Genomic DNA, 27894 nt, shown 5'->3' with positions numbered 1-27894 from the left:
CTTACCAGAGGTAGCGTCTCTGTTCTGCCGGTGCATGGAAAATCCCGCCAGCTCTATATTGTCCGTTTCTTTGTTCAGCCACGGCTCGGTGAAACATAAGATGTTAGAGTTTTTAATGTCCCGTTGGTAGGATAATCTTAATAGTAGGTCATCAATTTTATTTTCTAATGATTGCAAGTTAGCAAAGAGAATGGAAGGCATTGGGAGTTTACTCACTCGCCTCCGGATTCTCACAAGGATTCTCACAAGGATTTTTCAGAAGGATCCCCGAAACGCAATTTTTTTAACAAAATAGCACAATTGGTTGGAAGAATGTAAAACTTCAGCCATGTTCTTGCAATTTTGTCTGTATTGTCTTTGTCACGCCCTGACCTTAGAGATTCTTTTTCTCTATTTTGGTTGGTCAGGGCGTGAGTTGGGGTGGGCATTCTATGTTGTCTAGTTCTGTGTGTTTGGCCGTGTGTGGTTCTCAATCAGAGGCAGCTGTCTATCTTTGTCTCTGATTGAGAACCATACTTAGGTAGCCTTTTCCCACCTGTGTTTGTGGGTAGTTGTTTTCTGTTTTGTGTCTGCACCAGCCAGAACTGTTTCGGTCGTTCTCTCTGTTATTTTTGTTATTTTCAGTGTTCAATAAATAGATATGAACACGTACCACGCTGCATCTTGGTCCTCTCCTTCCAACAGCCGTTACAGTCTTTTTTGTTATATTTTGGACTCCAGTAAGATTAGCTTTTGCCATTAGCCTCGGCTAATGGGGATCCTAATAAAAATGTTTTTAAAAATAGCATCCACTTGTAACAACCAACGCAGAACAGAACTCACGCTAAACATTATATAATCTCCATTGCACATGGAAACCCTCTGTCTACTTGTGTTTTCCTTGGTGCTGTGATGTGACCCTGTCTGCATGGCGGAGAGATTGGATCCCTCAGGGTTGTTCTAGTCCTCCCAGTCATTTAAGCATGAGGCATGAAGGGCATCATCTCTTCCCCACTGAATGTTAAGGGAGAGGTGGCTGTGATTTGCCTCAGGAGAAGCATCACTCTGGTCTGGGCACAAGGCGACAGTCAGAGCTACAGAGCTCTGTCTAGTACTGGTAGTAAAGGTCATCCTCATTTCACCTCTACAAGAGGAGAGAGGACTGTTATTCTTATAAAGGTTCTATACTAGTAGAGTCAGAGGTCTCTAATGTGGGGTAGTGTCGTGAAGCCAGAGGCTGGAGGACCTCTATAGTAGAAGATATTCTGTTTGTATGGATGAGATGACTGCCAGATAAGTGCAGGCACTATAATAGGCTATTCTGTGCAGAGAGACTCGTACAGTGTATTATCATATAACCTTAACTGTGCCAAAAGTTGAATCTGAAAACAGACGGTTCTAGTCCCCTGTTGTTAATTGAATAATGACCAACTGTAGCCGGTCATTACTGTATTCAGTGTATCACATCTTGTTGTTGCTCAGAGTCAGGTAAACGTGTATAAGACCTGAACACAACGTCACAACAAACAGCAGCCGGAAACCAGTTCTGTCTGCTAGGTTATAGTTAATATTCTAGATCACGGCCATTGGGCACAATTGAAAAGAATAAGCGCTAAAGGTTGTTGAAGAGTTGTGATTGAAAATAAATCAAAATAAACTAATAAATCTGAGGACCAGTGCTTCTATAAAAAAAAAAACATTAAAATAGGTGTCGTGATTAGCCATTTCGGTTGGACCGTGTGGACCAATAAAGTGATCTTCATCTTCGAGAAGTGTTTGTTCTGTTAAAACTCCCTTAGGATGCAGCAGCCCTCCCTCTCTTGTTCTCTCTATTCCTCACCGATATGAAAATGACTCTGATTTCCTCAGAGTTCAAAACAGTACAGCAATCAGGGGATAATTGTAGGTCTGAAACAAATGTATTATGGTGACGGTGAATGCGTTAGCTTTGACTTATTATAGAATTGACATAGGATGCAGTGACTTCTGAGTAAGGCACACGATCATCTAAGACAGGAATCTAAGCACCCACAATTTCTAATGAGTGGAAAGAAGCTGTTGAATATGGGTAATTTATCTCTGAATTTATAATGTTCTCAAATTATGCAGAAACTTTGCTCAGAAATAGCAGCAAGCAGCCATTTAAAGTAATTACGATCAATGTCCTTATTCTGTCATTTATTTACCTAATTGACTCAAACAAATACTATAAAGCAGCAGTGGCTGCTATGATCAGAGTCATGTGGTTATGGAGATTAGTCTATGAAAGTCATGTGGTGATTAACCCATTGTCTTTACCATAATGCTGTCTGTGTACAGTATATCGCGAACCAGGTGTGCGCTTATTGGCATAATTTTCCCCATTGCATTGATTACCAGTTCACCGGGCATTCAATGAATTTTGAGAGAGAGAGAGCATTTTTCCCTTAGGAGATGGTTATCGATTAGACATTTGTTACCTGCCGGTGCCTCTGTCACTCCCTGCTAGTCCCCGAAAGGCTGTTAATGGCAAAGCAATGGAGAGGATGAACGGCCCTGCACTGCTCAACACCCACCCACTGTCTGCGCGTCCCCTTCATCCTCCCATGCTTCCCCTGTTCTCATTCACCCCTAGTCAACTCACATATCACCCATCCAGACTGAAAGCTGCTCACACAAGACGTATTGACATGTAAGGCGAATTGATGGGTAATGTACTGTTGCATCTACAGGTATTCTAACATGTAATACAATAGAAGTTCATTTCATAAGTCTTTTTCATTCTGTTTCAGAATATAACAAAATTAAGCATACACAGGTAATCTAACATGTATAATTCATTTCACAAGTCTTAATTTCTGTAAGCATATGGTCAAATTATATTCACATGACTCAACTCATATTAGACGTAATTGTTGACAAGGTTAATCCCCCAGAAGTTGTCGTCATTACATCTAGTTAGAGCCACAGAGCTCTGTCAATGCTGGTAGTAAAGGTACAGTAGAGGTGAAATGAAGATGACAAGAGGACTGTGATTCTTATGCAAGTTCTGTACCAGTAGAGTCAGAGCTCGCTAATGCAGGGTAGTGTCGTAAAGCCAGAGGTGATTTGAGGACCTCTATAGTAGAAGATATTCTGTTTTGTATGGATGAGATGACTGCCAGATAAGTGCAGGCACTATAATAGGCTATTCTGTGCAGAGAGACTCGTACAGTGTATTATCATATAACCTTAACTGTGCCATAAATTGAATCTGAAAACAGACTGTTCTTGTCCTCTGTTGTTAATTGATTAACGACCAACTGTAGCCACTCTTTACTGTATTCAGTGTATCACATATTGTTGTTGCTCAGAGTCAGGTAAACGTGTATAAGACCTGATTGTCACAAAACCAATAGCCGGTTCGGTCTGCTAGGTTATACAGTAGTTCATTTTCTAGATAACGGCCATTGGGCACAATACAGTAGTTCATTTTCTAGATCACGGCCATTGGGCACAATACAGTAGTTCATTTTCTAGATCACGGCCATTGGGCACAATACAGTAGTTCATTTTCTAGATAACGGCCATTGGGCACAATACAGTAGTTCATTTTCTAGATCACGGCCATTGGGCACAATACAGTAGTTCATTTTCTAGATCACGGCCATTGGGCACAATACAGTAGTTTATTTTCTAGATCACGGCCATTGGGCACAATACAGTAGTTTATTTTCTAGATCACGGCCATTGGGCACAATACAGTAGTTTATTTTCTAGATCACGGCCATTGGGCACAATACAGTAGTTTATTTTCTAGATCACGGCAATTGGGCACAATACAGTAGTTTATTTTCTAGATCACGGCCATTGGGCACAATACAGTAGTTTATTTTCTAGATCACGGCCATTGGGCACAATTGGATACAATACAGTAGTTTATTTTCTAGATCACAGCCATTGGGCACAATACAGTAGTTTATTTTCTAGATCACGGCCATTGGGCACAATTGAATGCAATACAGTAGTTTATTTTCTAGATCACGGCCATTGGGCACAATACAGTAGTTTATTTTCTAGATCACGGCCATTGGGCACAATTGGATACAATACAGTAGTTTATTTTCTAGATCACGGCCATTGGGCACAATACAGTAGTTTATTTTCTAGATCACGGCCATTGGGCACAATTGAATGCAATACAGTAGTTTATTTTCTAGATCACGGCCATTGGGCACAATTGAATACAATACAGTAGTTTATTTTCTAGATCACTGCCATTGGGCACAATTGAATACAATAAGAGTTCAAGGTTGTTGAACATTTTTTGATGAAAAATAAATACAAATAAACAAATAAATCTGAGGACCAGTGCTTCTACAGTAAAAAGAAAATAGTCGGTTGGACCGTGTGTGCAGTGGACCAATCAATTGATCATCTTCGAGAAGCGTTTGTTCTGTTAAAACTCCCTTAGGATGCAGCAGCCCTCCCTCTCTTTTTCTCTCTATTCCTCACCGATATGAGAGTTCCAAACAGTACAGCAATCAGGGGATAATTGTAGGTCTGAAACAAATGTATTACGGCGACGGTGAATGCGTTGACTTGTTATAGAATCTGAGTAAGTGTTCCTTACTCAGAAGCCACTGCATCCCTTCATCTAAGACAGGAACCTATCCCCCTTACTTTCTAATGAATGGAAAGAAGCTTCTGAATATGGGTAATTTTTGGCTGAATTTATAATGTGCCCAAATTATGCAGAAACTTTGCTCAGAAATAGCCGCAAGCAGCCATTTTAAAGTAATTACGACCAATGTCCTTATTCTGTCATTTATTTACCTAATTGACTCAAACAGCATAAAGCAGCAGTGGCTGCTATGATCAGAGTCATGTGGTTATGGAGATTAGTCTATGAAAGTCATGCGGTGATAAACCCATTGTCTTTACCATAATGCTGTCTGTGTACAGTATATCGCGAACCAGGTGTCCGCTTATTGGCATCAATCTTCCCATGCCAATATGTTCATTCACATTTCTTAATACTTTTTCCCATTACATTGATTTCCAGTTCAATGAATTTCAAACTGGACTCGACTATTTATTGATTTATTGAATCCTTCACTAATTGGAATCAAATGCAATCACCACATTTTCTCATCTAGCTCTGACAAATGTTTTTGTAGTCTGTAGTGGTTATACTGTATGTCTATTCAGTCAAGTTTCATCCCCAGAAACGTAAATATCCTTGTATAGAAATACTAGGTTGGAGGAAACCTTCTGTTTAAAACCCAAGTTAATTCAGGCCCTGTTGGAGGCTTGCCAGCCTTAAATCTTGGCTTTGCCCTGTGCTCGATGCAGGGGCCTGAGCTTTGCCTAAGTGGGGGCGAGAAAGAGAGAGAGGGAGGGGAGATTGCCGGGTGAGCGGGGGGTGGGTGGTTCGCCCATGCATCTCTCCCACAGGAGATGGCTATCGATTAGCCATTTGTTAACCGCCGGTGCCTCTGTCACTCCCTGCTAGTCCCCGAAAGGCTGTTAATGGCAAAGCAATGGAGAGGATGAACGGCCCTGCACTGCTCAACACCCACCCACTGTCTGCGTGTCCCCTTCATCCTCCCATGCTTCCCCTGATCTCATTCACCCCTAGTCAACTCACATATCACCCATCCAGACTGAAAGCTGCTCACACAAGACGTATTGACATGTAAGGCGAATTGATGGGTAATGTACTGTTGCATCTACAGGTATTCTAACATGTAATACCATATTAATTTCATAAGTCTTTTTCATTCAGAATATAACAAAAATGAAGCATACATAAGTATTCTAACATGTATAATTTATGTATAATGTATAATAACATGTATAATAAGTCTTAATTTCTGTTAGCATATGGTCAAATTATATTAATCTGACTCGACTCATATTAGACTTAATTGTTGACAATGTTAATTCCTCAGAAATGTTTGCCGTTACATCTATTCCAACCACAGTCATTAAGTGACTGAGAAGACCTCATTAGCAAAGTCTCTCCATTTAGAAACTGTCCTCTGTTCATTACCATTGACAATAGGGTTGCAGAAATATAAAGCTCCATACAAGAGTATAATTATGGAATATTAGTAAACAGCTCTTAACCGTAATGTGCTGCACTGTGTCTGATGGAGGCTAGCATAGAAGATAACTACCGTGTTTTGCTTGCTTACTTAGGCCCATTACTCCTCAAGGAACATAGGCTATTGATGACTCCTCTACATCACACTCTGTTTTGGACAATCTTCTCGTTCCACCCCATGCTGGTTCTCTTGGTGTCTCCCACATGGAAAAATATTATAGTTTACTATAGAATACTGCAGTACTTACTATAGAATTCTGTAGTAAACCACAGTATACTCCACAATGTAGTATCCCTCGAGAATGTGTAGTACGTACTAATGAATTTTCTATATAGTTATTTTATTTATTTTTGATGGGCATAAAATACTGTAAAAACACCAGCAAATCAGCTCCCAGTTATTTTAATTTTGGAAATCTGTTCCGAAGTATTTTCACGCAAAATAGAGATATATGTGATCTTAGGTTTGAAATGATTATGTTTTAGTCAAATGTAATATCTGTTTGGGCTTCTTGTGGTCCATTTGCAGTCTGGCCCCGTGGCCATCCGCTCAAGAACAAAATCGGCCTGTGGATGAATCGAGTTGATGATCTCTGGTGGAGTGCTTACTATAGATTTTTGTAGTATACTTTATACAACCAGTGGGTCTAATCCTGAATGCTGATTGGTTAAAACCGCATTCCAGCCGGTGTCCAATTCAGAAGTTACCACCGGCTAAATCTATGACGTTGAAATGCCTATTTACTCTGATCCATTTCATTTTGCAATCAGTTGTCTCATCAATCCTGCCAGGAAATGTATGATCTCCACTATAAAAATCATCTAGACATGTTCTCCCATTTCTTTTAACAGTAAAGATTTGTATAAACCTTGCTGTCTGTCTCTTCGACCTTCTCAGTATTGTTTCAATATTGAATTGCGATCTCCAACGTCCCACATAAAGTGAATTTGTCCAAACGAGACTGGATGAATGGGAAAAAGAGATGGCAATAACACCCAGGCATGCAGACTTGGGGGATACTGCATTGAATGACCTAGAGAAAAGCCGCAACGAAAGAAAAACAGTTAAGAATACAAACTGGCTAGCGGAGAAGGAAAAAGTTGCTGACTTCAAAACTGTCACTAAGGAAGAGTTTAACATCCTTCTCCGACAGTTTTATGGAACTGTGCAACATTGGAAAGGGGAGCAGTACAGCATAAGTAGCTACCTGGCACTCCGTAGTGAGCTCAACCGGTTTCTAAATGACCCACCCATCGGTCGCAGCTGGTGCCTATTGAAGGACGCTGAATTTACCACCTCGAATCATGTATTTCTGGGCAACATCTATCAGCTAAGAAGGCAAGGAAAATATATCACCAACAGCCACCCTCCCATCACCGATAAAGACATGGCCCAGCTCCAAAACTCCCAGGCTCTGAATCCGGGTACGCCAAAGGGTCTGGTCCAGAAAGTGTGGTTCGACCTCCAGTTACATCTGGGTCAAAGAGGAAAAGAGGGGAACAGACAACTAAAGCCCAACTCATTCCTTGTAAAAACAGACAAGAACGGTCTACGGTATGTTGTCCATAGCCTGCTTGTGTTATTTCTAAGTTGCACTCGTAATTAGGCTACTGGAAACCAATATTATAACAACGCATTCTCTGTGTCAGATATGCGAGAGTGGCGTATAACGAGGCCACAAAGAATCATCTGGACCCAAGGGAGAGAGGAAAGGAGTCCAAGAGGGGATTCATGTTCGAGCAGCTAGGGAACCCACTATGCCCGGTGGCATGACTGGATAAATATCTATCGAAATGCCCGGAGAACACCCTTGCATTTCATCTCCACCCGAGGAGAGGAGAGTGTATCGGGGAATTGATCTGGTACACGTCAGAGCCGATTGGCGTGAACTATCTGGCAGCACTTCTACCCAAGAATTGCAGGGCAGCGGGAACAACTACATAGACAAATCACAGTTTCAGGACCACGACAGTCCAGAAACGGGGCAATGCTGGTTTAGAAGCGAGGGAGATTATGTCAGTGAGTGGGCATCGGTGTGAAGGTTCGCTCCATAGCTACTGGCGACCCTCACTGAAAGAAACCGCTGGAGTAACATCCTGGCCGAAAACAGGCAGAACACTGCAGCACAATCAACACCCAAAAGGCTGCAGCAAGGCAGCAGAAGTAGTAGCACAGACTCCATCCTGGGGAATGTACAGATAAATGTGACATACAATAAGTAGCTATAGCTATGTCAGCTGTGGTGGATAACAAAGAGAATGTATGGTTTAATTTATTTAAAATCAGCTCAAGTGAATGTCATGTGAACGGTATCCTGACGAGAGAGCACATTTTCTCTGCCAGGCAAAGTCACGCATCATAAGCTCATTGTTATGCATGTGTCCAAATAAATATAACTAGAAAACAGCTTAAACAAATGCAGCTACTTTGATATTATTCTGGCTGCACTTTTTGACGTGCCTTCGGAAAGTATTCAGACCCCTTGACTTTTTCCACATTACGTTATGCTACAGCCTTATTCTAAAATGGATTAAATGCACATTTTCCCTCAGCAATCTAAACACAAAACCCCATAATGACAAAGTGGACACAGGTTTTTGGAAATGTTTGCAAATTTATATAATACAAAAAACAGAAAAAATTGATTGGACATGATTTGGAAAGGCGCACACACACCAGTCTATATAATGTCCCACAGTTGACAGTGCATGTCAGAGCAAAAACCAAGCCATGAGATCAAAGGAATTGTCCGTACAGCTCTGAGGCAGGATTGTGTCGAGGCGCAGATCTGGGGAAGGGTACCAAAAATATTCTGCAGCATTGAATGTCCCCAAGAACACAGTGGCCTCAATCATTCTTAAATGGAAGAAGTTTGGAACCACCAAGACTCTTCCTATAGCTGGCCGCCCAGCCAAACTGAGCAATCGGGGAAAAAGGGCCTTGGTCAGGGAGATGACCAAGAACCTGATGGTCACTCAGTTCTAGAGTTCCTCTGTGGAGATGGGAGAACCTTCCAGAAGGACAACCATCTCTGCAGCACTCCACCAATCAGTAAAAGGCACATGACAGCCCGCTTGGAGTTTGCCAAAAGGCACGTAAAGATTCAGACCATGAGTCTCTGGTCTGATGAAATCAAGATGGAGCTCTTTGGCCTGAATGCCAAGCATCATGTCTGGCGGAAACCTGGCACCATCCCTACGGTGAAGCATGGTGGTGGCAGCTTGTTTTTGCTTTATCATTATTGGGTGTTGTGTGTACAGTAGATTGATGATGAAAAAACTCGATTTTAATTAATTTTAGAATAAGGCTGTAACATAACAATATGTGGAAAAAGTCAAGGGGTCTGAATACTTTCTGAAGGCACTGTAAATTAGCCGTAGTTGGCTAGCTAGCAAGCAAGGTATAAGAACATTGCCGACCAGTATGGCAATGGAACATTTAGAACGAACGACTGGGTACAGAACAAAAAGACTGAACGACTGGGTCGTGTTTCTAGGAACCATAGATTTGTGTCGGGACTATATCTTGTGGAAGGATGACATAGTATGAATAAATTCATCAAAATAAAGTTAATGAAAATATGTCAATCATTATTTGAATATGTTGGTAACCCCTTATATAAAAGTGATAATGCCCTCGAAGCCGTTGTTTAGAGGGTATATTTGCACGCATTGCAACACCCGTGCCAACATATTCTCCAAACACCGGCTTCTCTGACATTATCACTTAAATAGAATACTATACTTCACACTGGAGCATCCCTCAATCATGTAGTGCTTACTATAGAAGTGTGTAATATTCTGTAGAATACACTACACACTGTAGTACCTTTCAGTCATTACAGTTTTTCTCAATCGTGTACAAACAATTTCTGGATCTGTGTTGAAATGTACAGAACATCTGATTATTTTCTTGCCTTAGTACCTGACTTGCATGTATTATACCACCGTTTGCAAAACATTGAACACAAAAGTGAACGGTGAATGAAACATGTACTGTTAAATGTTTTATTCACACAATAATAACACATTGTTTTCATAAGAGAAATGTGTGCAATTGTGTTCACTGTTTCAGTCGAGTACTAAATAGTACTGCACACAATTCTAAGTCGTCCCGTCAGTGTCATTTCATGTACAGTATACGGAAAGATCTCGGCAATGGGGACTGGCTAATTGTTCTGATTTTGTACAATATTAGGGACATGCAGAGAAGTTAGGTTACGTCTAACTTTGGGTTACTCCTAAAATCATCTCCAACACTGGGACCTTCCATTTCAGAGTTTTGCACTGGTGTAGATTTAGGCCTATACATTCCTATCAAGTATACAACGGGTGGGTCTAATCCTGAATGCTGATTGGTTAAACGCGCATTCCAGCTGTGTCTATTCCACAAATTACCACCGGCTAAATCTATGACGTTAATTAAAATACCTATTTATTTACTATGTTCCATCTGACTGCGCTATCAACTGTCTCAGCCCAGGCAGGGAAGTTATATACTTGATCTCCACTATAAAAAACATCTAGACAATATCTCAATTTTTTTTTAGACTAACATTTAGTTTTCAACAGCAGAGATTTGTATACATTTTGCTGTCTGTCTGTCTCCCCTCCCCCCCCGACATTTGCAACACTGTTTCAATAGTCAAATTTGATCTCCAACTGTCCAATAGTAATGAACGGGTATGGGTCGGGACGAGAGCGAAAGAGGCAGGAAGTGTTTCTCAGCCAGTCGAAAGCATGAATCAATCAGCTGGCATTATGGATATATACAAAGAAATGTCAATTGAAAAAAGGTAAAACCATCGAAGTGCAGCTAGTTTGGAGTCATTCCAGCTTCAGTTTGAAGTGATTGTGTTAGCTGTGTTGTTGGCTAGCTCCTCTGAACAACAGTGTCCTAACGAGAGAGCACATTTTGAATGCCAGGCGAAATGGTGCCTCAGTAATTAGCTCATTGTTATGGATGTAACGCTATCCAAATAAATTTCACTAGAACACAGCTTAAACAAATGCAGCTACTGTTATTCTGTCTGCACTGTTTGACGTGACTGTAAGTTAGCCGTAGTTGGCAAGTAAGGGATAAGAACGTTGCCAGCCAGTATGACAATGGAACATTTAGAACGAACTACTGGGTCGCGTCCATAGATACAGAACAAAAAGACTGAACGACTGGGTCGCGTCTCCAGCAACTGAACCAATAGAACGAACGCCAGGCCGGCTTGGGTAGCAACCCTAGCTTTGTTTCGTGACTATATCTTGTGGAAGGATGACATAGTATGAATACATTCATCAAAATAACCTTTTTAATGAAAATCTGTCAATCAATATTTGAATATGTTGGTAACCTATTGTATAAAAGTCGGCATTGTCACTTAATTGTATTCCTCCATTGTATTCACCTTTCCTTATTTCTATTTTAGATTGTGTTTCTGGGCACCAATGGAAAGTCTTCAAAACTATAAGCAAACCAACCTTTGTATTGAATACATGGAATTGGACTGTGATGATAATGAATGAATCCTGCCACAATGTGCTATAATATTCTATTTGATGTGTATGAAATTGTTTGGTGAAATAGGCATAAAAGGAGCATAATTACCCATAATTCTGCACCTTTGGATAGTTGTACTTCCAATTTTAATCATCATGCCTGCAAGTACAATTATTGTCTATTGATTTACTCTGGATTTTCTGTTTTGTCTGTTTTGGACTCGAGATAAGTATGGTTGTGTTAATCTTTGCAGGAAGTCGTGTTGTTTTGATGAATGTATTTGCAATTTTGAAGGTATAATAAAGTTTTGAGGAATCTGTTTTGAGAAAGCAACTACATTTTGAAAAGGCATTTACTGTTTTGCAGTTATGTCTCTTGCGGACTGTGTTTTGAAAATCGACAACGTAGTACATACTATAGTTTACCATAGTATACTGTGTTGTGTGCTATGGTAGGCCTACAAATAAATGTATGTGTACTATGATTATTGTAAATAATGTCATTTATTTATCCATATTACTCTACTGTGCAATGACAATCATGAACACAAGTAATCTGTTGTACTGTAAATATGTAGCCATTGGAAAAATCTGCTGTATCATGGTGGAAAGCTGGAAATCATCCCATGAATAACATCATTTTATACTTAGTGCAGCAGTGTACTGTAGAGAATAGGGTGCCATTAAGGACACAGGCCTTGTCCAGTCTTGGTTAGCCTTTCATTTCAATAGATTGGATGCATTTGGAAGCTCAACGGAGGCCGAAGACCTATGCATCAGTGTTTCATTGATATCACTTTCTCATTACCCCAATATATTTCTTAATAGTTTAGGATCAATGATCAGTGGATTTTCATCAAAGTGAGTTCAAGCGCTTACTGGTCTCAATGCGAGTGTAGAGAAATGCTTGTGCTTCTAGTTCCGACAGTGCAGTAATATCTAACAAGTAATCTAACAATTCCCCAACAACTACCTAATACACAGGGATGGAATAAGAATATGTACATATAAATATATGGATGAGCGATGGCCGAGTGGCATAGGCATGATGCAACAGATGGTATAAAATATACATGTGAGATGAGTAATGTAAGATATGTAAACATTATTAAAGTGGCATTGTTTAAAGTGACTAGTGATCCATGTATTAAAGTGGCCAATGATTTGAGTCTCTATGTAGGCAGCAGCCTCTCTGTGCTAGTGATTGCTGATTAGCAGTCTGATGGCCTTGAGATAGAAGCTCTTCTTCAGTCTCTCGGTACCAGCTTTGATGGACCTGTACTGACCTCGCCTTCTGGATGGTAGCGGGGTGAACATGCAGTGGCTCGGGTGGTTGTTGTCCTTGATCTTTTTGGCCTTCCTGTGACATCGGGTGATGTAGGTGTCCTGGAGGGCAGGCAGTTTGCCCCCGGTGATGCGTTGTGCAGACCACACCACCCTCTGGAGAGCCTTGCGTTTGCCATACCAGACTGTGATACAGCCCGACAGGATGCTCTCAATTGTGCATCTGTAAAAGTTTGTCTGGGTTTTAGGTGACAAGCCCAATTTCTTCAGCCTCCTGAGCGCCTTCTTCACCCCACTGTCTGTGTGGGTGGACCATTTCAGTTTGTCTGGGATGTGTACGCCGAGGAACTTAAAACTTTCCACCTTCTCCACTACTGTCCCTTCGATGTGGATAGGGGGTGCTCCCTCTGCTGTTTCCTGAAGTCCACGATCATCTCCTTTGTTTTGTTGACATTGTGTGAGAGGTTGGTTCCCTGACACAACACTCCGAGTGCCCTCACCTCCTGTCTGTAGGCTGTTTCGTCGTTGTTGGTAATCAAGCCCAATACTGTTGTGTCGTCTGCAAACTTGATGATTGAGTTGGAGGCGTGCATAGCCACGCAGTCATGGGTGAACAGGGAGTACAGGAGGGAGCTGAGCATGCACCCTTGTGGGGCCCCAGTGTTGAGGGTCACCGAAGTGGAGATGTTGTTTTCTACCTTCACCACCTGGGGCGGCCCGTCAAAGTCCATGACCCAATTGCACAAGGTGGGGTTGAGACTCAGGGCCTCCAGCTTAATGATGAGCTTGGAGGGTACTATGGTGTTGAATTCTGAGCTGTAGTCGATGAACAGCATTCTTATATAAGTATTCCTCTTGTCCAGATGGGATAGGGCAGTGTGTAGTGTGATGGCAATTGCATCGTCTGTGGACCTGTTGGGGCGGTATGCAAACTGAAGTGGGTCTAGGATGGCAGGTAAAGTGGAGGTGATATGATCCTTTACTAGTGTCTCAAAGCACTTCATGATGACAGAAGTGAGTTCTACGGAGATATTTAAATGTGTGAATAAGATGTTGTGTATATAATTCTGTATGGCGAGCCTGCTGTTTGATTTAACTCATGGATATTTACATATGTAAAGACAATGGTGTGTGTGTGTAGATCTTTCTGTAGGACGAGGCTGGTGACCGTTATAACTCTGTAGTAGGCCCCAGGCCTGACCTCGAACAGCATGGTTTTGGATTCACTTTCATGCCCGCTGTCAAAGTGTCATTAAATATAGATTCTCTGGGTTCACCTTGGTTTCTTCTGACCAGTGTCAAACCGCTACTCATCTCATTTCAATAGAGCTGCAGTTTTAGTTTAATATATGTTTTGTGGTCTCGACAAACCATTTCTGTATGGACTTTGCTTTGTGCACGGGGGCATTGTCATGCTGAAACAGGAAAGGGCCTTCCTCAAACTGTTGCCACAAAGTTGGAAGCACAGAATCGTCTAGAATATCATTGCATGCTGTAGCGTTAAGATTTCCCTTCACTGGAACTAAGGGACCTAGACCGAACCATGAAAAACAGCCCCAGACCATTATTCCTCCTCCACCAAACTTTACAGTTGGCATTATGCATTCAGCAGGTAGTGTTCTCCTGGCATCCACCAAACCCAGGTCCGTCGGACTGCCAGATGGTGAAGTGTGATTCATCACTCCAAAGAACGCGTTTCCACTGCTCCAGAGTCCAATGGCGGCGAACTTTACACCACTCCAGCCGACACTTGGCATTGCCCATGGTGATCTTAGGCTGATGTGCGGCTGCCTGCCAATGGAAACGCATTTCATTAAGCTCCCGACAAACAGTTATTGTGCTGAAGTTCCAGAGGCAGTTTGGAACTCGGTAGTGAGTGTTGCATGCTACGCTCTTCAGCACTCGGCGGTCTCGTTCTGTGAGATTGTGGCCTACCACTTCGCGGCTGAGCCGTTGTTGCTCCTAGACATTTTCACTTCACAGTAACAGCACTTACAGTTGACTGGGGTGTGGCTGAAAAAGCCAAATTCACTAACTTGAAGGGTTGTCCACATAGGGCAGCTGTTGCCTGGTGTGGTCCTCAAACCTCCCCTCGGGAACACCCAGACTTTTACCAATTCTTGAATAGTTTAAATACATGGAACAGCTGGGGGTCCCCGAGGAGAGGTTTGAGGACCACTGCATTAGATCACACCAGGCCACAGCTGCAGGTATTTAAGTAGAGTAGTGAGAGAAGCTAGACAGAAGAGCCTATAGTAAAACTCCAAAACATATCTTCTCAGTTTCCTCACAGCAGAGATTTCAGGTATGCTTTGGTGTGTGTTCAATGTGGGACCATGCTAATTCAGGTAGAGCAGAGTTGTTGCTCGGGGCAGGGAGGAATGATTTGGCGAGCAAAGACGTCAGGCAAGATCGCTGTATCTCTGTGCATTAAACACAGACCCAAGGGTGACCCCGGCCTGGGCAGGCGCCAGCAGCTATAGCGGTACTGTGATTCAGTTTACATGAGCATCCTGAATCACCAGCCATTCTCTTTTATGGGAGCTGCTGATACTGCTACTGCTTTCAAATGGAACAGCAAAAGCCCTCTGACTCTCTGAATAGCGATGCTGTTTTAATAATGCATCTGCAACCTGCCGAAGGTCGGTTGAGGTCTCAGTTGTAGCACTGAAGATATCTTCTGTATTCCAGAAGGGGACTCCAGGCACTCTGATGCAGAACATTCGGTTTGGTATGGAGTCAATTCCCCAAAGTGTCTCAACAGTCAATGTTGTCAAGGGGTTGATGGAAGAGTGACAGTAATGTTATCTGTGCCACCAACAACTAGTATTCTGGTTTTGTTGTGTCAAGACAAGTCAGTCATTTTTTTGTTGCTCTTTTCGCTGCCATTTCTGCTTCTGACTTATTTTTTATCGTTTCTCACTTTTTCAGTTGTAATGCATTAAGAAAAACATACAGTGGAACAGTTGCAGCCACTAAAAAAGTGGCTACAAAAAAAGAAATGTACCATGCCTTGCAGCAGTTGTTTTCCCAATAGCAGGGCAACCTAACTTTTAAAATAGCGCAACTGTTATTGTATGTTGACGCTGTGTGACTGTCCCTTGCTGGCCTGCTGGATCAATATGTAGTGGGCACTCTCTTATCAGACCTAATATAGCGCACCAATTCATTGAGCAATGGTTGGCTGGCCATGCTGTGACTGACTCGTAAGTCCTTTAATTTGTCTAGCAATATTTGTCATATTGTATGAAGCAGTTGTACTCTATGTTCTGTGGTTACTAAACAACCAATCACATTTTGCTCTGCCTAAAGTGCATCCTCAGGTGCTACTGATCATTAGGCCAATGTTCTCATTAGTCTTCACCAACTACTCCACGTGGCTAGGCCCAGGGGGTACTAGTATCCCAGGCTGTGAACCAAGGGTCTCTAGTTTGGACTCAAACTCCTACAAATATTCAACTCGACACCATACGTCTCATCTGCATAGTAAGGAATTACACATGAAGATGCACATCCTCTCAAACACCGCAGTTCTTTTGGTTGCTAAATTGTAGGTTCAACTCATGGCGGTTGTACAGTGGCATGCAAATAAACACCTTCTCCTTGAGATGTTTGATTGAACTGACAGTTGTAATGAGCACTTGGCGTGGATTCAGAGTGCTTCTGACATCCTGACACATCCATGACTGACCGCTTTGGTATTTATGTTTGTAGTTATCCTTCTCCTGACAGCTGTTGCAAACATGGCGACCATCAAAACGCTCTGATATTTGACACCAAGGCTTCTTCCTCATCTGCCTGTCAGATGTCAGGCTACTTTACTTCACAACAATATGACCAATACGTCGGGAAACCTGATCGCCTTTGTTAAAAACCATGTCTCACCATTCAACGCTTGAATCTTGACGTAAAAGGTTGGCGTCGATCATCTTGGAGGTCTCATCCGATAGACGATCACAGGTCCTGCGTTCAGTGGTGAGCTATTTCTTCCCAGCCAGTCAGTCAGTAGGCCATTTACCCCAATCAGTATCTGTGCGGAGACAGGGTCAATGGCTCCTGTATTTACAGGCGTTCACAGACCCTGCCCTCTCCGAGCTGCATCCTCTTGATGTGTGTCGACTCCCCAGCTGATCTATTCATCTCCCAGGAATGAAACACAGGCAGTATTTCAGCATGCTTACTTACTGGTAGCCCAATCCCAGACACCACTGCCAGATCTGCTTAGAGATTTCATTGTAGCGTTGACACGACATGCAGCAGACGTTTCAGACTCTGCTGAGAATGTGACTTTTCAGCCTTCCGCCACAGAGAGAGATCAGCCTCTCGTATAACTAATGGTCTGTCACCACTTCATTTGGTTCGGAGCCTTGTGCCCTATTAAATTAAACCGTCCCCCCCACTTTTTAATTAATTCACATGGAGGCGTGCGTGTGTGTGGATCGGTGGGTGTGTGTGAGGCACTAGTTCTACCAGTTGGGTAGTCAAGTCATCGCTAGCGGCTTGGTCTGATACCGGTTTCATGTTGCAGTGTGATTAATTATGCACTGCAGATCTGTTATGATCATCATGCTGGGAGTTAAAGCTCTTTTTTTTATCCCTTTCTCCTAGAGAATAATGACATTTCTTTAAGTGGAGTAAACACAAAGGAAAATTTCAACAAAACATGACATGTTTTGTCACCCCCCTGTTGAGAATGTGCCTACAACACTTTTAATGGCCTGTCTGGGTTTTCGTGGCAGTACTCGACTCTTGGTAATCTGGCAACTGTTTCCTCATACGCCAATTATCGCAGCTGTAGAATGAGACTTCGGGAGAGTTGCAATGTAACGTCTTTCACGTAGCCGTATTGAGAGCAACAAGTGACATGTGTCCCACTGTCACCGTATGGTTTGTTGCTCCTGTATTGTTCATATATGGATGTAAACACAAGACTTCATCTCACCATCAGCAGAAGTGATCTGTTTGGGAAAAGAGCAGGTTTGTGTCATTTCCACAGTGTGCACTAGACCAGAGAGACTTGTGCCATTCTCATCGACTGCCCATTAATGTGGCCGACTCCATCAACTGCTCCACGGCAACTCGCTGAGGCCCCTTCTCCTCTCATTCGCTATTCAGCCGGGGCAGACCGCTGTGCATGACCCATGACAAGCTACCCAAGTTGATTGGCTATAATTGCATTCAGGCAAATTAATTCAGCTTTGTGTGTGTTTTTTCTAATGGTTGTTTTCCTGCTGCGATCAAGGAAATACGGAGAATGTTTAGAGGCAGCCTGGCCTGTAATGAACTCTTGGGCTAAACGCTGTCTGGCTTACTGATGCGTCCTGATGTTTGACACATTGTTTTTCAAGACTTTACGTAAGCTAACAGAGATCAGGGAACAATGGACAAGAGTCTAGGGTTGTGTCCCATAGTAGAGAATAGGATGCCGTTTGGGACACCCTAGTAATACGGACATGCAGCAAGGCCATATAAATAAATCGAATTAGCCTTGAAAGTGGCTCATTGTATGATGATCATTTCTCTCCCCATTCCCTAATCACTGGGGGACCTGTGTGACAGCTGTTATTTGCGTACAGTTTTTCCGGAAACCTCTTGAGAAAGTCCACCTTGAGAAATATGCTGGCAGGGGTGATGTTTCAAAACGAATACTCTCTATGTTAATCAGTGGATAAAGTGAGCAGTTGGTATCTTCGCCTGTTATCGTACTCAACCACACATGCCGACGTACTACTTTAGGTGAAGGATGTGATATTCGGTCAGAGCGTAATGTCAACACACACCTTGTAAAGAATGGAGTCCTCGAGCTGCAGTGAACCAGGGATTGTGACAATTGAATATATTGATGTCTGATATGGCAATTGTTTTTAATGCGATGATCGTTTTCTTGTGCATAGTGTATTTATGTAAATTGTGTCAAATGATTCAGCATTAGCTGCTATTGATACTTTGTAATGTCAAATGTGTGAAATAAACCATTATCTCTTGTTCACAATTGTACCCATTAGAAAAAAAGTGGAAAACATTGCGGTGTCTATTTGCCTACTTGGCCAGCTCCTCATTACAGAGACCGCCACAGTTCAGTCTGCCTAATTTCCTATTTGATCCAGCTATATAACCATAGATAAGTAAGCCATAGTTTATAACTAGGGCCCAGAGTTTTTCCTGATCACGTCACATGATTATTGAAAACACCGGGACCTAAAACAAATAATAGCAATGTGAGTAACTCAGGATATAGATATAGTTTACTAATTCTATACAATTATATTTATTTGATAAGAGCCTCCAAGATATATACAGTGCATTCGGAAATTATTCAGACCCCTTGACTTTTTCCACATTTTGTTACGTTACAGCCTTATTCTAAAATTATATATATTTTTTTTATTTCCTCAATCTACACACAATACCCCATAATGACGAAGCGAAACCAGGTTTTTAGAATTAGCAAATGTATTAAAAACAAAAAACTGAATATGACATTTACATAAGTATTCAGACCCTTTACTCAGTACTTTGTTCAAGCACCTTTGGCAGCGATTACAGCCTCGAGTCTTCTTGGGTTTGATGCTACAAGCTTGGCAAACCTGTATTTGAGGAGTTTCTCCCATTCTTCTCTGCAGATCCTCTCAAGCTCTGTCAGGTTGGATGGGGAGTGTCGCTGTACAGCTATTTTCAGGTATCTCTAGATATGTTTGATCGGGTTGAAGCCCGAAGCCACTTCTGCATTGTGTTTGCCGTGTGCTTAGGGGTCATTGTCCTGTTGGAAGGCGAACCTTCACCCCAGTTTGAGGTCCTGAGTGCTCTGGAGCAGGATTTCATCAAGGATCTCTCTGTACTTTGAGCTGTTCATCTTTCCCCTCGATCCTGACTAGTCTCCCAGTCCTTGCCGCTGAAAAACATCCCCCCCAGCATGATGCTGCCACCACCATGCTTCGCCATAGGGATGGTGCCATGTTTCCTCCATACGTGACACTTGACATTCAGGCCAAAGATTTCACTCTTGGTTTCATCAGACCAGAGAATCTTCTTTCTCATGGTCTGAGAGTCCTTTAGGTGCCTTTTGGCAAACTCCAAGTGGGCTGCCATGTGCTTTTTACTGAGGAGTGGCCACTGTGACGACCCTCCCACTCTGTCTGCCGTATTCTCTCTTTGTTCTTGTTTCCTTATTAGGATGCCGGTGGGTGGAGTTGGGAGGGTCGTCAGCTACATGGGAAACACCTGGGGCCGGTGTCTCCTAGGATAAATACACCATTTCCCCATTCATGGAGGAGACTCTCTCCATGCAGACACCGTCATAGATTTTGGTTGTGGCTTTTTGTTACTTTTTGGTTGTTTACTTTAGCATCTTTCAACACCCTGCATGATCACATTCATGCATGCAAAAACACTCACTTACACTACTGATTACTGATTACACACCCCATTGTTAATTGTATTTAGGTTACCTTAGTTAAATAAATATATTTTGTTACTCCTTATCTCCACGTTGTCTCCCTTTTGTTACGGGCTTTGAGCCGGTTCGTGACACCACTCTCCCAATAAAGCCTGATGGGTGGAGTGCTGCAGAGATGGTTGTCCTTCTGGAAGGTTCTTCCATCTCCACAGAGGAACTCTGGAGCTCTGTCAGAGTGACCATTGGGTTCTTGGTCACCTCCCTGACTAAGGCCCTTCTCCCCCGATGGCGCAGTTTGGCCGGGCGGCCAGCTCTAGGAAGAGTCTTGGTGGTTCCAAACTTCTTCCATTTAAGAATGATGGAGGCCACTGTGTTCTTGGGGACCTTCAATTCTGCATAATTTTTTTGGTACCCTTCCCCAGATCTGTGCCTGGACACAATCCTGTCTCGGAGCTCTACGGACAATTACTTCGACCTCATGGCTTGGTTGTTGGCTGACATGCAGTGTCTACTGTGGGACCTTATATAGACAGGTATGTGCCTTTCCAAATCATGTCCAATCAATTGAATTTACCACAGGAGAAAGGATGATCAATGGAAACAGGATGTACCTGAGCTCAATTTCGAGTCTCATAGCAAAGGGTCTGAATTCTTATGTAAATAAGATATTTCTGTTCTTTATTTTTTGCAAAAAATATCTAAAAACCTGCTTTTGGTTTGTCATTGTGTGTAGATTGAGGCACTTTTTTAAAACTTAGAATAAGTCTGTAACGTAACAAAATTTGGAAAAAGTGAACGGGTCTGAATACTTTCTGAATGCACTGGTAGAATTTGTGACTTGAGAATCACACCCTTGATTATGGTTATTTTCAGTTCTTGTGAAAGTTAATAATGCATTTTCTAATCAGAAAAGCAACAGTGAAGTGCAATAATGTAGCGTACCAGATAAATGAAAAAGGCCTATACTTTGAGGCTGCGGTGAAGATAGATGGTAGTTGCTTTTTGTTCTCAGTGTGTGTGTGTGTGCGGGTGTATGTGTCTGTGCGTGCCTGCGTGTATGTGTTCAGATGCCTGTGAACATGTGTATGCCCGCGTCATAGATTCTATTTATATCATTTTTCTATGGTCACACCAGAATGAATTTGGATCAGATATAGTTTGACTTCACGCAAGAGTGACAAGCATGTGGAACAGGTGCTAAGCTGATCCAGGATCAGAATCTGTCTGTGATCATGTGCAAAAACACAAACTAATGCATGTGTGCCTGTCTTCATGTTAACGTGTGTAGGATCCAGGCTTCTATAGAATTCATACATCCATGTGTTATGTTCTCCAGGTGGCTGTGACAGGGGGACCCCCGGGGCAGGACCCATGAGGAGTCATAGAAGATGCTCGCAGCCTGGGCACCTCTGCTCCTCTTAGCCATGTGGGTGAGATGTACCTCCGCTGGGCCGCTCTCCTTCAGAATAGGTGAGTAGTCTGATCTCTGACCCTGCATGGCTGGAGGGCACAACTCACCTCTCCTCACTCCCTATTCAAAAGACGACATCACAAGAACTCCTATGTGTAATTCTAGGCCTGGCTGAGACTTGCTCTGACAGCTGATTGCTTCTTCATTGCATCTCAGCAGCACTGACCAGAGGTCGGTATCACTCCAATTGTACTGTAACAAGAAAAGGCGGTATTTTCTGAATGTTCTATTCTGTCTGTTTCTGCCTGTCTGTTATTTCTAATGCAGCAGAAAGGCACAGAGTACTTTCTTGTGTGCAATCGAGTACCTTAACCAAACGGCTAGATAATCAAATTTTCTGCTACCATTTCCCGAGCCGCAGTGAAAAAAACAGAGTGTCAAAATGAGTCATGATATTATACCTTGCCGTAATTGAGTGTTAGCTGGGAAAACCAGTTACCAGAGTGCTTTGCGTTCCTATTTAGACACATTTTAGTGTATGGTGTTTACAGGCCCGTACTTGTTTTCACACTGAGATGAGAGGGAGGAGAGGGGTCCTAATCTCATTACGTTAATTTGCCAATCTGTAGCCGGCTATCCGCCAGCCGTAGAGCTTGGTCTGGGGCAGCAGTGACCTAGACATCTCTCTCACAGCAGCAGAGGCCACCTCAACATGGGCTGATTCCTAACAGCAATCACTCTGACAGCAGGAGGACAGGCAGACAGTGCTGCTGTTGGTAGAGTCCAAGTAGAGAGTTTCAAGAGATGGGGCTCTGCCGACCGTGTTTATGGGAGAGTGTATTATTGAAATGGCAGGGTACGGGAGCTGTGATCGAAATTATAGGCGTTGAGGCTAACAGCAGCATGACAGCAGTCTATATTTATTTCTATAGAAGCATATCTTTAAAAACATCATGTATATTGGGTAGCAAGCCGTGCAGGGATCAGAGAAAGGTCTGACACGGTGAATGTGCCTTGCCGATCAATTATTAACGCGCCCAATATGCTCGCAGCGAAACTTCTCAGTTTGCTTCAGCCATCTCCATGCGATCGCGACAGGGAACAACAAACACACAGCTCCCCAGCTAGCACATTTGGTTCCTTGGAAGTTGTGGGAACGTACGTTTTTGATTTCCCTTTGGTTCTGGGAACGAAGCCAAAAGTTTCCTGACCGGTAAGACGGAACGTTTTTTAAACGTGCTGAGAACGGAAATTGTAGATTATTTGGAGGCTTTCTTAAAACTTTCACTGAATCTTTTAATACAGTTGAAGTCGGAAGTTTACATACACCTTAGCCAAATACATTTAAACTCAGTTTTTCACAATTCCTGACATTTAATCCTAGTAAAAATTCCCTGTCTTTCATCACATTCCCAGTGGGTCAGAAGTTTACATACACTCAATTAGTATTTGGTAGCATTGCCTTTAAAATTGTTTAACTTGTGTCAAATGTTTCGGGTAGCCTTCCACAAACTTCCCACAATAAGTTGGGTGAATTTTGGCCCATTCCTCCTGACAGAGCTGGTGTAACTGAGTCAGGTTTGTAAGGCCTCCTTGCTCGCACATACTTTTTCAGTTCTGCCCACAAATTTTCTATGGGATTGAGGTCAGGGCTTTGTGATGGCCACTCCAATACCTTGACTTTGTTGCCCTTAAGCCAACAAAGTCAACTTTGGAAGTATACTTGGGGTCATTGTCCATTTGGAAGACCCATTTGAGACCAAGCTTTAACTTCCTGACTGATGTCTTGAGATGTTGCTTCAATATATCCACATAATTTTCCTGCCTCATGATGCCATCTATTTTGTGAAGTACACCAGTCCATCAATAATTCTCTACTACTATTCTACCATTTCACATTCTTAAAATAAAGTGGTGGTCCTAACTGACCTAAGACAGGGCATTTTTACTCTGATTAAATGTCAGGAATTGTGAAAAACAGTTTATATGTATTTGGCTATGGTGTATGTAAACTTCCGACTTCAACTGTATGTTGGTTGGTGATATGGATGTGATACGGATTCGCACAAGTACTTGCACTTTGAAAAGCAATGATGTCGAGGTGAGTGAAATAAGTTAACAGCAGATATATATTTGGTGTTTTCGATGTTTGATGCTGTGAAACTTGGGGAATAGCTAACAGATTAGAATGTCCTGTTATGTCATGGTAACTTGGTTGGTACAGGTGAGCAAATCAGCGGTGGTGCTCGAATGACTGCGCGCTGCCTCATGGAAATAGTTGCAGTGTTTAGCTGTATACTGTATAGTCAGCTAACTAGTTGGTTGTTTTGTCTTGTTTCTACCGATGTACACTACCAGTAAAAAGTTTTAGAACACCTACTCATGCAAGGGTTTTTCATTATTTGTACTATTTTCTACATTGTAGAATAATGGTGAATACATCAAAACTATTAAATAACACATGGACTCATGTGGTAAAAAAAAAGGGGGAAACAAATCAAAATGTATTTTACATTTGCGATTCTTCAAATAGCCACACTTTGCCTTGATTACAGCTTTGCACACTCTTGGCATTCTATCAACCAGCTTCATGAGGTAGTCACCTGGAATGCACATGAATTAACAGTTGTGCCTTCTTAAAAGTTAATTTGTGGAATTTCTGTCCTTAATGTGTTTGAGCCAATCAGTTGTGTTGTGACAAGGTAGGGGTGATATACAGAAGACAGCCCTATTTGGTAAAAGACCAAGTCCATATTATAGCAAGAACAGCTCAAATAAGCTGTTTACTTCAAGACATGAAGGTCAGTCAATAGGGAACATTTCAAGAACTTTGAAAGTTTCTTCAAGTGCAGTCGCAAAAACCATCAAGCGCTATGATGAAACTGGCTCTCATGAGGACCGCCACAGGATTGGAAGATCCAGGGTTACCTCTGCTGCAGAGGATAAGTTCATTAGAGTTACCAGCCTCAGAATTTGCAGCCCAAATAAATGCTTCAGAGTTCAAGTAACAGACACATCTCAACATCAACTGTTCAGAGGAGGCTGCGTGAATCAGGCCTTCGGGGTCGAACTGCTGCAAAGAAACCACTACTAAAGGACACCAATAATAAGAAGAGACTTGCTTATGCCAAGAAACACGAGCAATGAATATTAGACAGGTAGAAATTTGTCCTTTGGTCTGGAGTCCTAATTTGAGATTTTTGGTTCCAACCGCCGTGTCTGTGTGAAACGCGGTGTGGGTGAACGGATGATCTCTGCATGTGTATTTCCACCGTAAAGAATGGAGGAGGTGGTGTGATGGTGTGGGGATGCATTGCTGGTGACACTGTCTGTGATTTATTTAGATTTCAAGGCACACTTAACCAGCATGGCTACCACAGCATTCTGCAGTTATACGCCATCCCATCTGGTTTGGGCTTAGTGGGACTATCGTTTGTTTTTCAACAGAACAATAACCCAACACACGTCCAGGCTGTGTAAGGGCTATTTGACCAAGAAGGAGAGTGATGGAGTGCTGCATCAGATGACCTGGAAACCACAATCCCCCGACCTCAACCCAATTGAGATGGTTTGGGATGAGTTGGACCGCAGAGTGAAGGAATAGCAGCCAACAAGTGCTCAGCATATGTGGGAACTCCTTCAAGACTGTTGGAAAAGCATTCCAGGTGAAGCTGGTTGAGAGAATGCCAAGAGTGCACAAAGCTGTCATCAAGGCAAAGGGTGGCTATTTGAAGAATCTCAAATAAAATATATGTTTTGATTTGTTTTACACTTTTTTGGTTTCTACATGATTCCCTATGTGTTATTTAATAATTTTGATGTATTCACCACTTTTCTACAATGTAGAAAATAGTAAAAATAAAGAAAAACCCTTTAATGAGTAGGTGTTCTAAAACTTTTGACCGGTAGTGTAATTCATATGTAAACGGCCCAAGTTCCTTGTTATGGAGTAGCTAGCTAGCTAACGAGATAGTCTATCAGACAAGAACAGTTGTGTGTCATGGTAAATATGGGCAGCGCTCACAACGCATCAACCTCAGCTGTCACTTTCTCTAGCTAGCCATACAGACAAGCTAACCAGCCACCGAAATGAAGTCTAGAGTTATTTGTGTTTATCTGTTTGGCTTCGGTTATGGTTTGTCATCTTTGCTAGGTGAAGATATTCATAGGCTATACGTTGCCTCGTTTTCCATTTATTTGACAGCTTAGCTGTCGACTTAGGGTACTAGATGCCCACGCAGTGGAGTTCATATGATGAGTTGGATATTTGTTTACGTAGCCAGCTAACAAGTTGCTTGTTTTGTCCAGTTTCTACCGATGCAATTCATTTGGAAGCTGTCTCAGCCGCGTAAGTAATCAGCTAACATTTGACGGACTAGTTAGTCTGTCAGGCAAAAAAGAGTTGATTAGAAGAGAGAGAGAGATTGTGCGTGGAATGGGAGGCGTGTCACACAATTTATTATGGAAGCCCCTTATTAGGAAGAGAGTATGTGTATGGTTGTGAAAAATAAAGAAAGAGAGGAAGGAGGAGAGAGACTGTGAGAGAGGTTATGTTTCTGACTGCAATTGTATCCTATTTGTTGCTCCTCTCCCTCTGTTCCTCTGGGTCAGTGAAAATGAAAGAAGTGATGTGGAGAGTCAGGGCTCAGCAGCAAAAGGCAGAGAGGAATAGGAGTTAGAGATGGAGGGATAGAGATGTGGAGGGAGAGAGTGAAGAGGAGGAAGAGGATGAAGTAGAGGGAGAGGAGGAAGCAGAGGGAGAGGAGGAAGCAGAGGGTGAGGAGGAGGAAGAGGGAGGGGAAGAGGGAAAGCACACCCGAGAGGGGAGCCTACTTTTCCATGGCGTGTGTCTTCCCTAAGTCCCACCATTCACCCTCGTACCACACAGCCTGGGCCTAAAGTGACAGTGGTTTTGGAGTTGTTTTTAAAAGTGGTAGGAACTTTTATCTGTTCCAGAGCTTGTAATGGATTACAACAACGAATGGGCGGGATTGACCATCGAACAGAAAATGGTGGAAGTATGTGCTTTGGGGATGCTCAACATTGCCATCATAAAAGCATACATTGTGTGGGGGACCCTGCAAAGGTCCCCTCCCAGAAACCGTAGGCAATGGTCCCTGAAAGCATTGAAAATGCAGATTGTGCATTCACTTTGGGATATGGCTACAGTGGCAGGAAGAAAGGAGCCAAGACTGTGGCACCAGGACTTGTGGACCAAGTTGTAACTTTATTTGAAAGCAGGTGAAGTTTGAAGGGCACGAGAGGGTGTGTGGTCTGCATCCGGAGTGGACCCAGGGCAAAGAGTAGGAGATGTGTGGAAACTTCCTTTGGGTGCTCTACGTGCTTTGTGCCACTTTGCAGAAGTTCCGTGACGTTGTAGGCTAACTGCAAACACTAAAGTGACAGTGTGAAATATGAATTTGTCCTACAAATCTTTTGTCTCTGAACAGCTGTTGTGTTTTGTATCTTCTCTCTTTATCTGCCTCTATCTAATACTTGCTGCATTTACTGAATTGTCAAAGGAGGCTATTATTTCTACATTTTGTTTCAAACCTGAGCTGTGTTCAAATACTCATACTAACCGCACTAACTAATATTTGTGATGTAAATTGAGTATGTAGTATGCTTATTGGTCATAATATGGATATAGATAGTATGCCAAAGGTTCCCGGATGTCCTACTACATTCACCAAAATACGAAGTATATAAGCACTGAAACTATTTCTGTGCTTTTAGGGCCCATAATGCAATTCTTCAGAAAATGGGAGTGGCTTCACAACATTTTCAGATTTGAAGAAAATGGTGGAAAATATGCAGCCCTAGTCCGGCGAGAGCTGATACAAATTCATTGCTTTAACTAATTATAACAAATGTTAAAATGTTGAGCAATGTAATAAAGTAATGACTCTTCAAATACGTTACATTACGTTGGCTGACAATTTGTTAGCTACACTAGCCTTACAAACTGCATAGCATATTACAGCTGTTACTTGTATCTACTGGACTAGCTAGTACTTTGTTAGCTATGCTAGCAAAAAGTTGCATAGCAACAGCATCAACTTCTGGTAGACAGGCGAAGCGCTAGTATAGTCAAATAAAATGAAATCATAGTATATATACTCAGCAAAAAAAGAAACGTCCCTTTTTCAGGACCCAGTCTTTCAAAGATATTTCGTAAAAATCCAAATAACTTCACAGATCTTCACTGTAAAGGCTTTAAACATTGTTTCCATGCTTGTTCAATGAACCATAAACAATTAATGAACA

General features: G+C 42.3%; 1 protein-coding gene across 1 annotated transcript in view; it reads left to right on the top strand.

The window, feature by feature from the left end:
- Positions 1–27894, top strand: part of LOC139549249 (glutamate receptor ionotropic, kainate 4-like) — a 408231-nt gene that overhangs the window by 180584 nt on the left and 199753 nt on the right. Inside the window, exon 3 of the mRNA XM_071359499.1 lies at positions 21553–21686. Within this exon, the coding sequence (XP_071215600.1) occupies positions 21605–21686 (82 nt within the window). The 5' untranslated portion in view covers positions 21553–21604. The remainder of the gene's footprint in view (positions 1–21552; positions 21687–27894) is intronic.

The sequence above is a fragment of the Salvelinus alpinus genome, chromosome 22 (assembly GCF_045679555.1).
Source record: "Salvelinus alpinus chromosome 22, SLU_Salpinus.1, whole genome shotgun sequence".
NCBI classification, from domain to species: Eukaryota; Metazoa; Chordata; class Actinopteri; order Salmoniformes; family Salmonidae; genus Salvelinus; species Salvelinus alpinus.
Note: the sequence above shows the minus strand (reverse complement) of the source record. Positions and strands in the feature narration are given on the sequence as shown.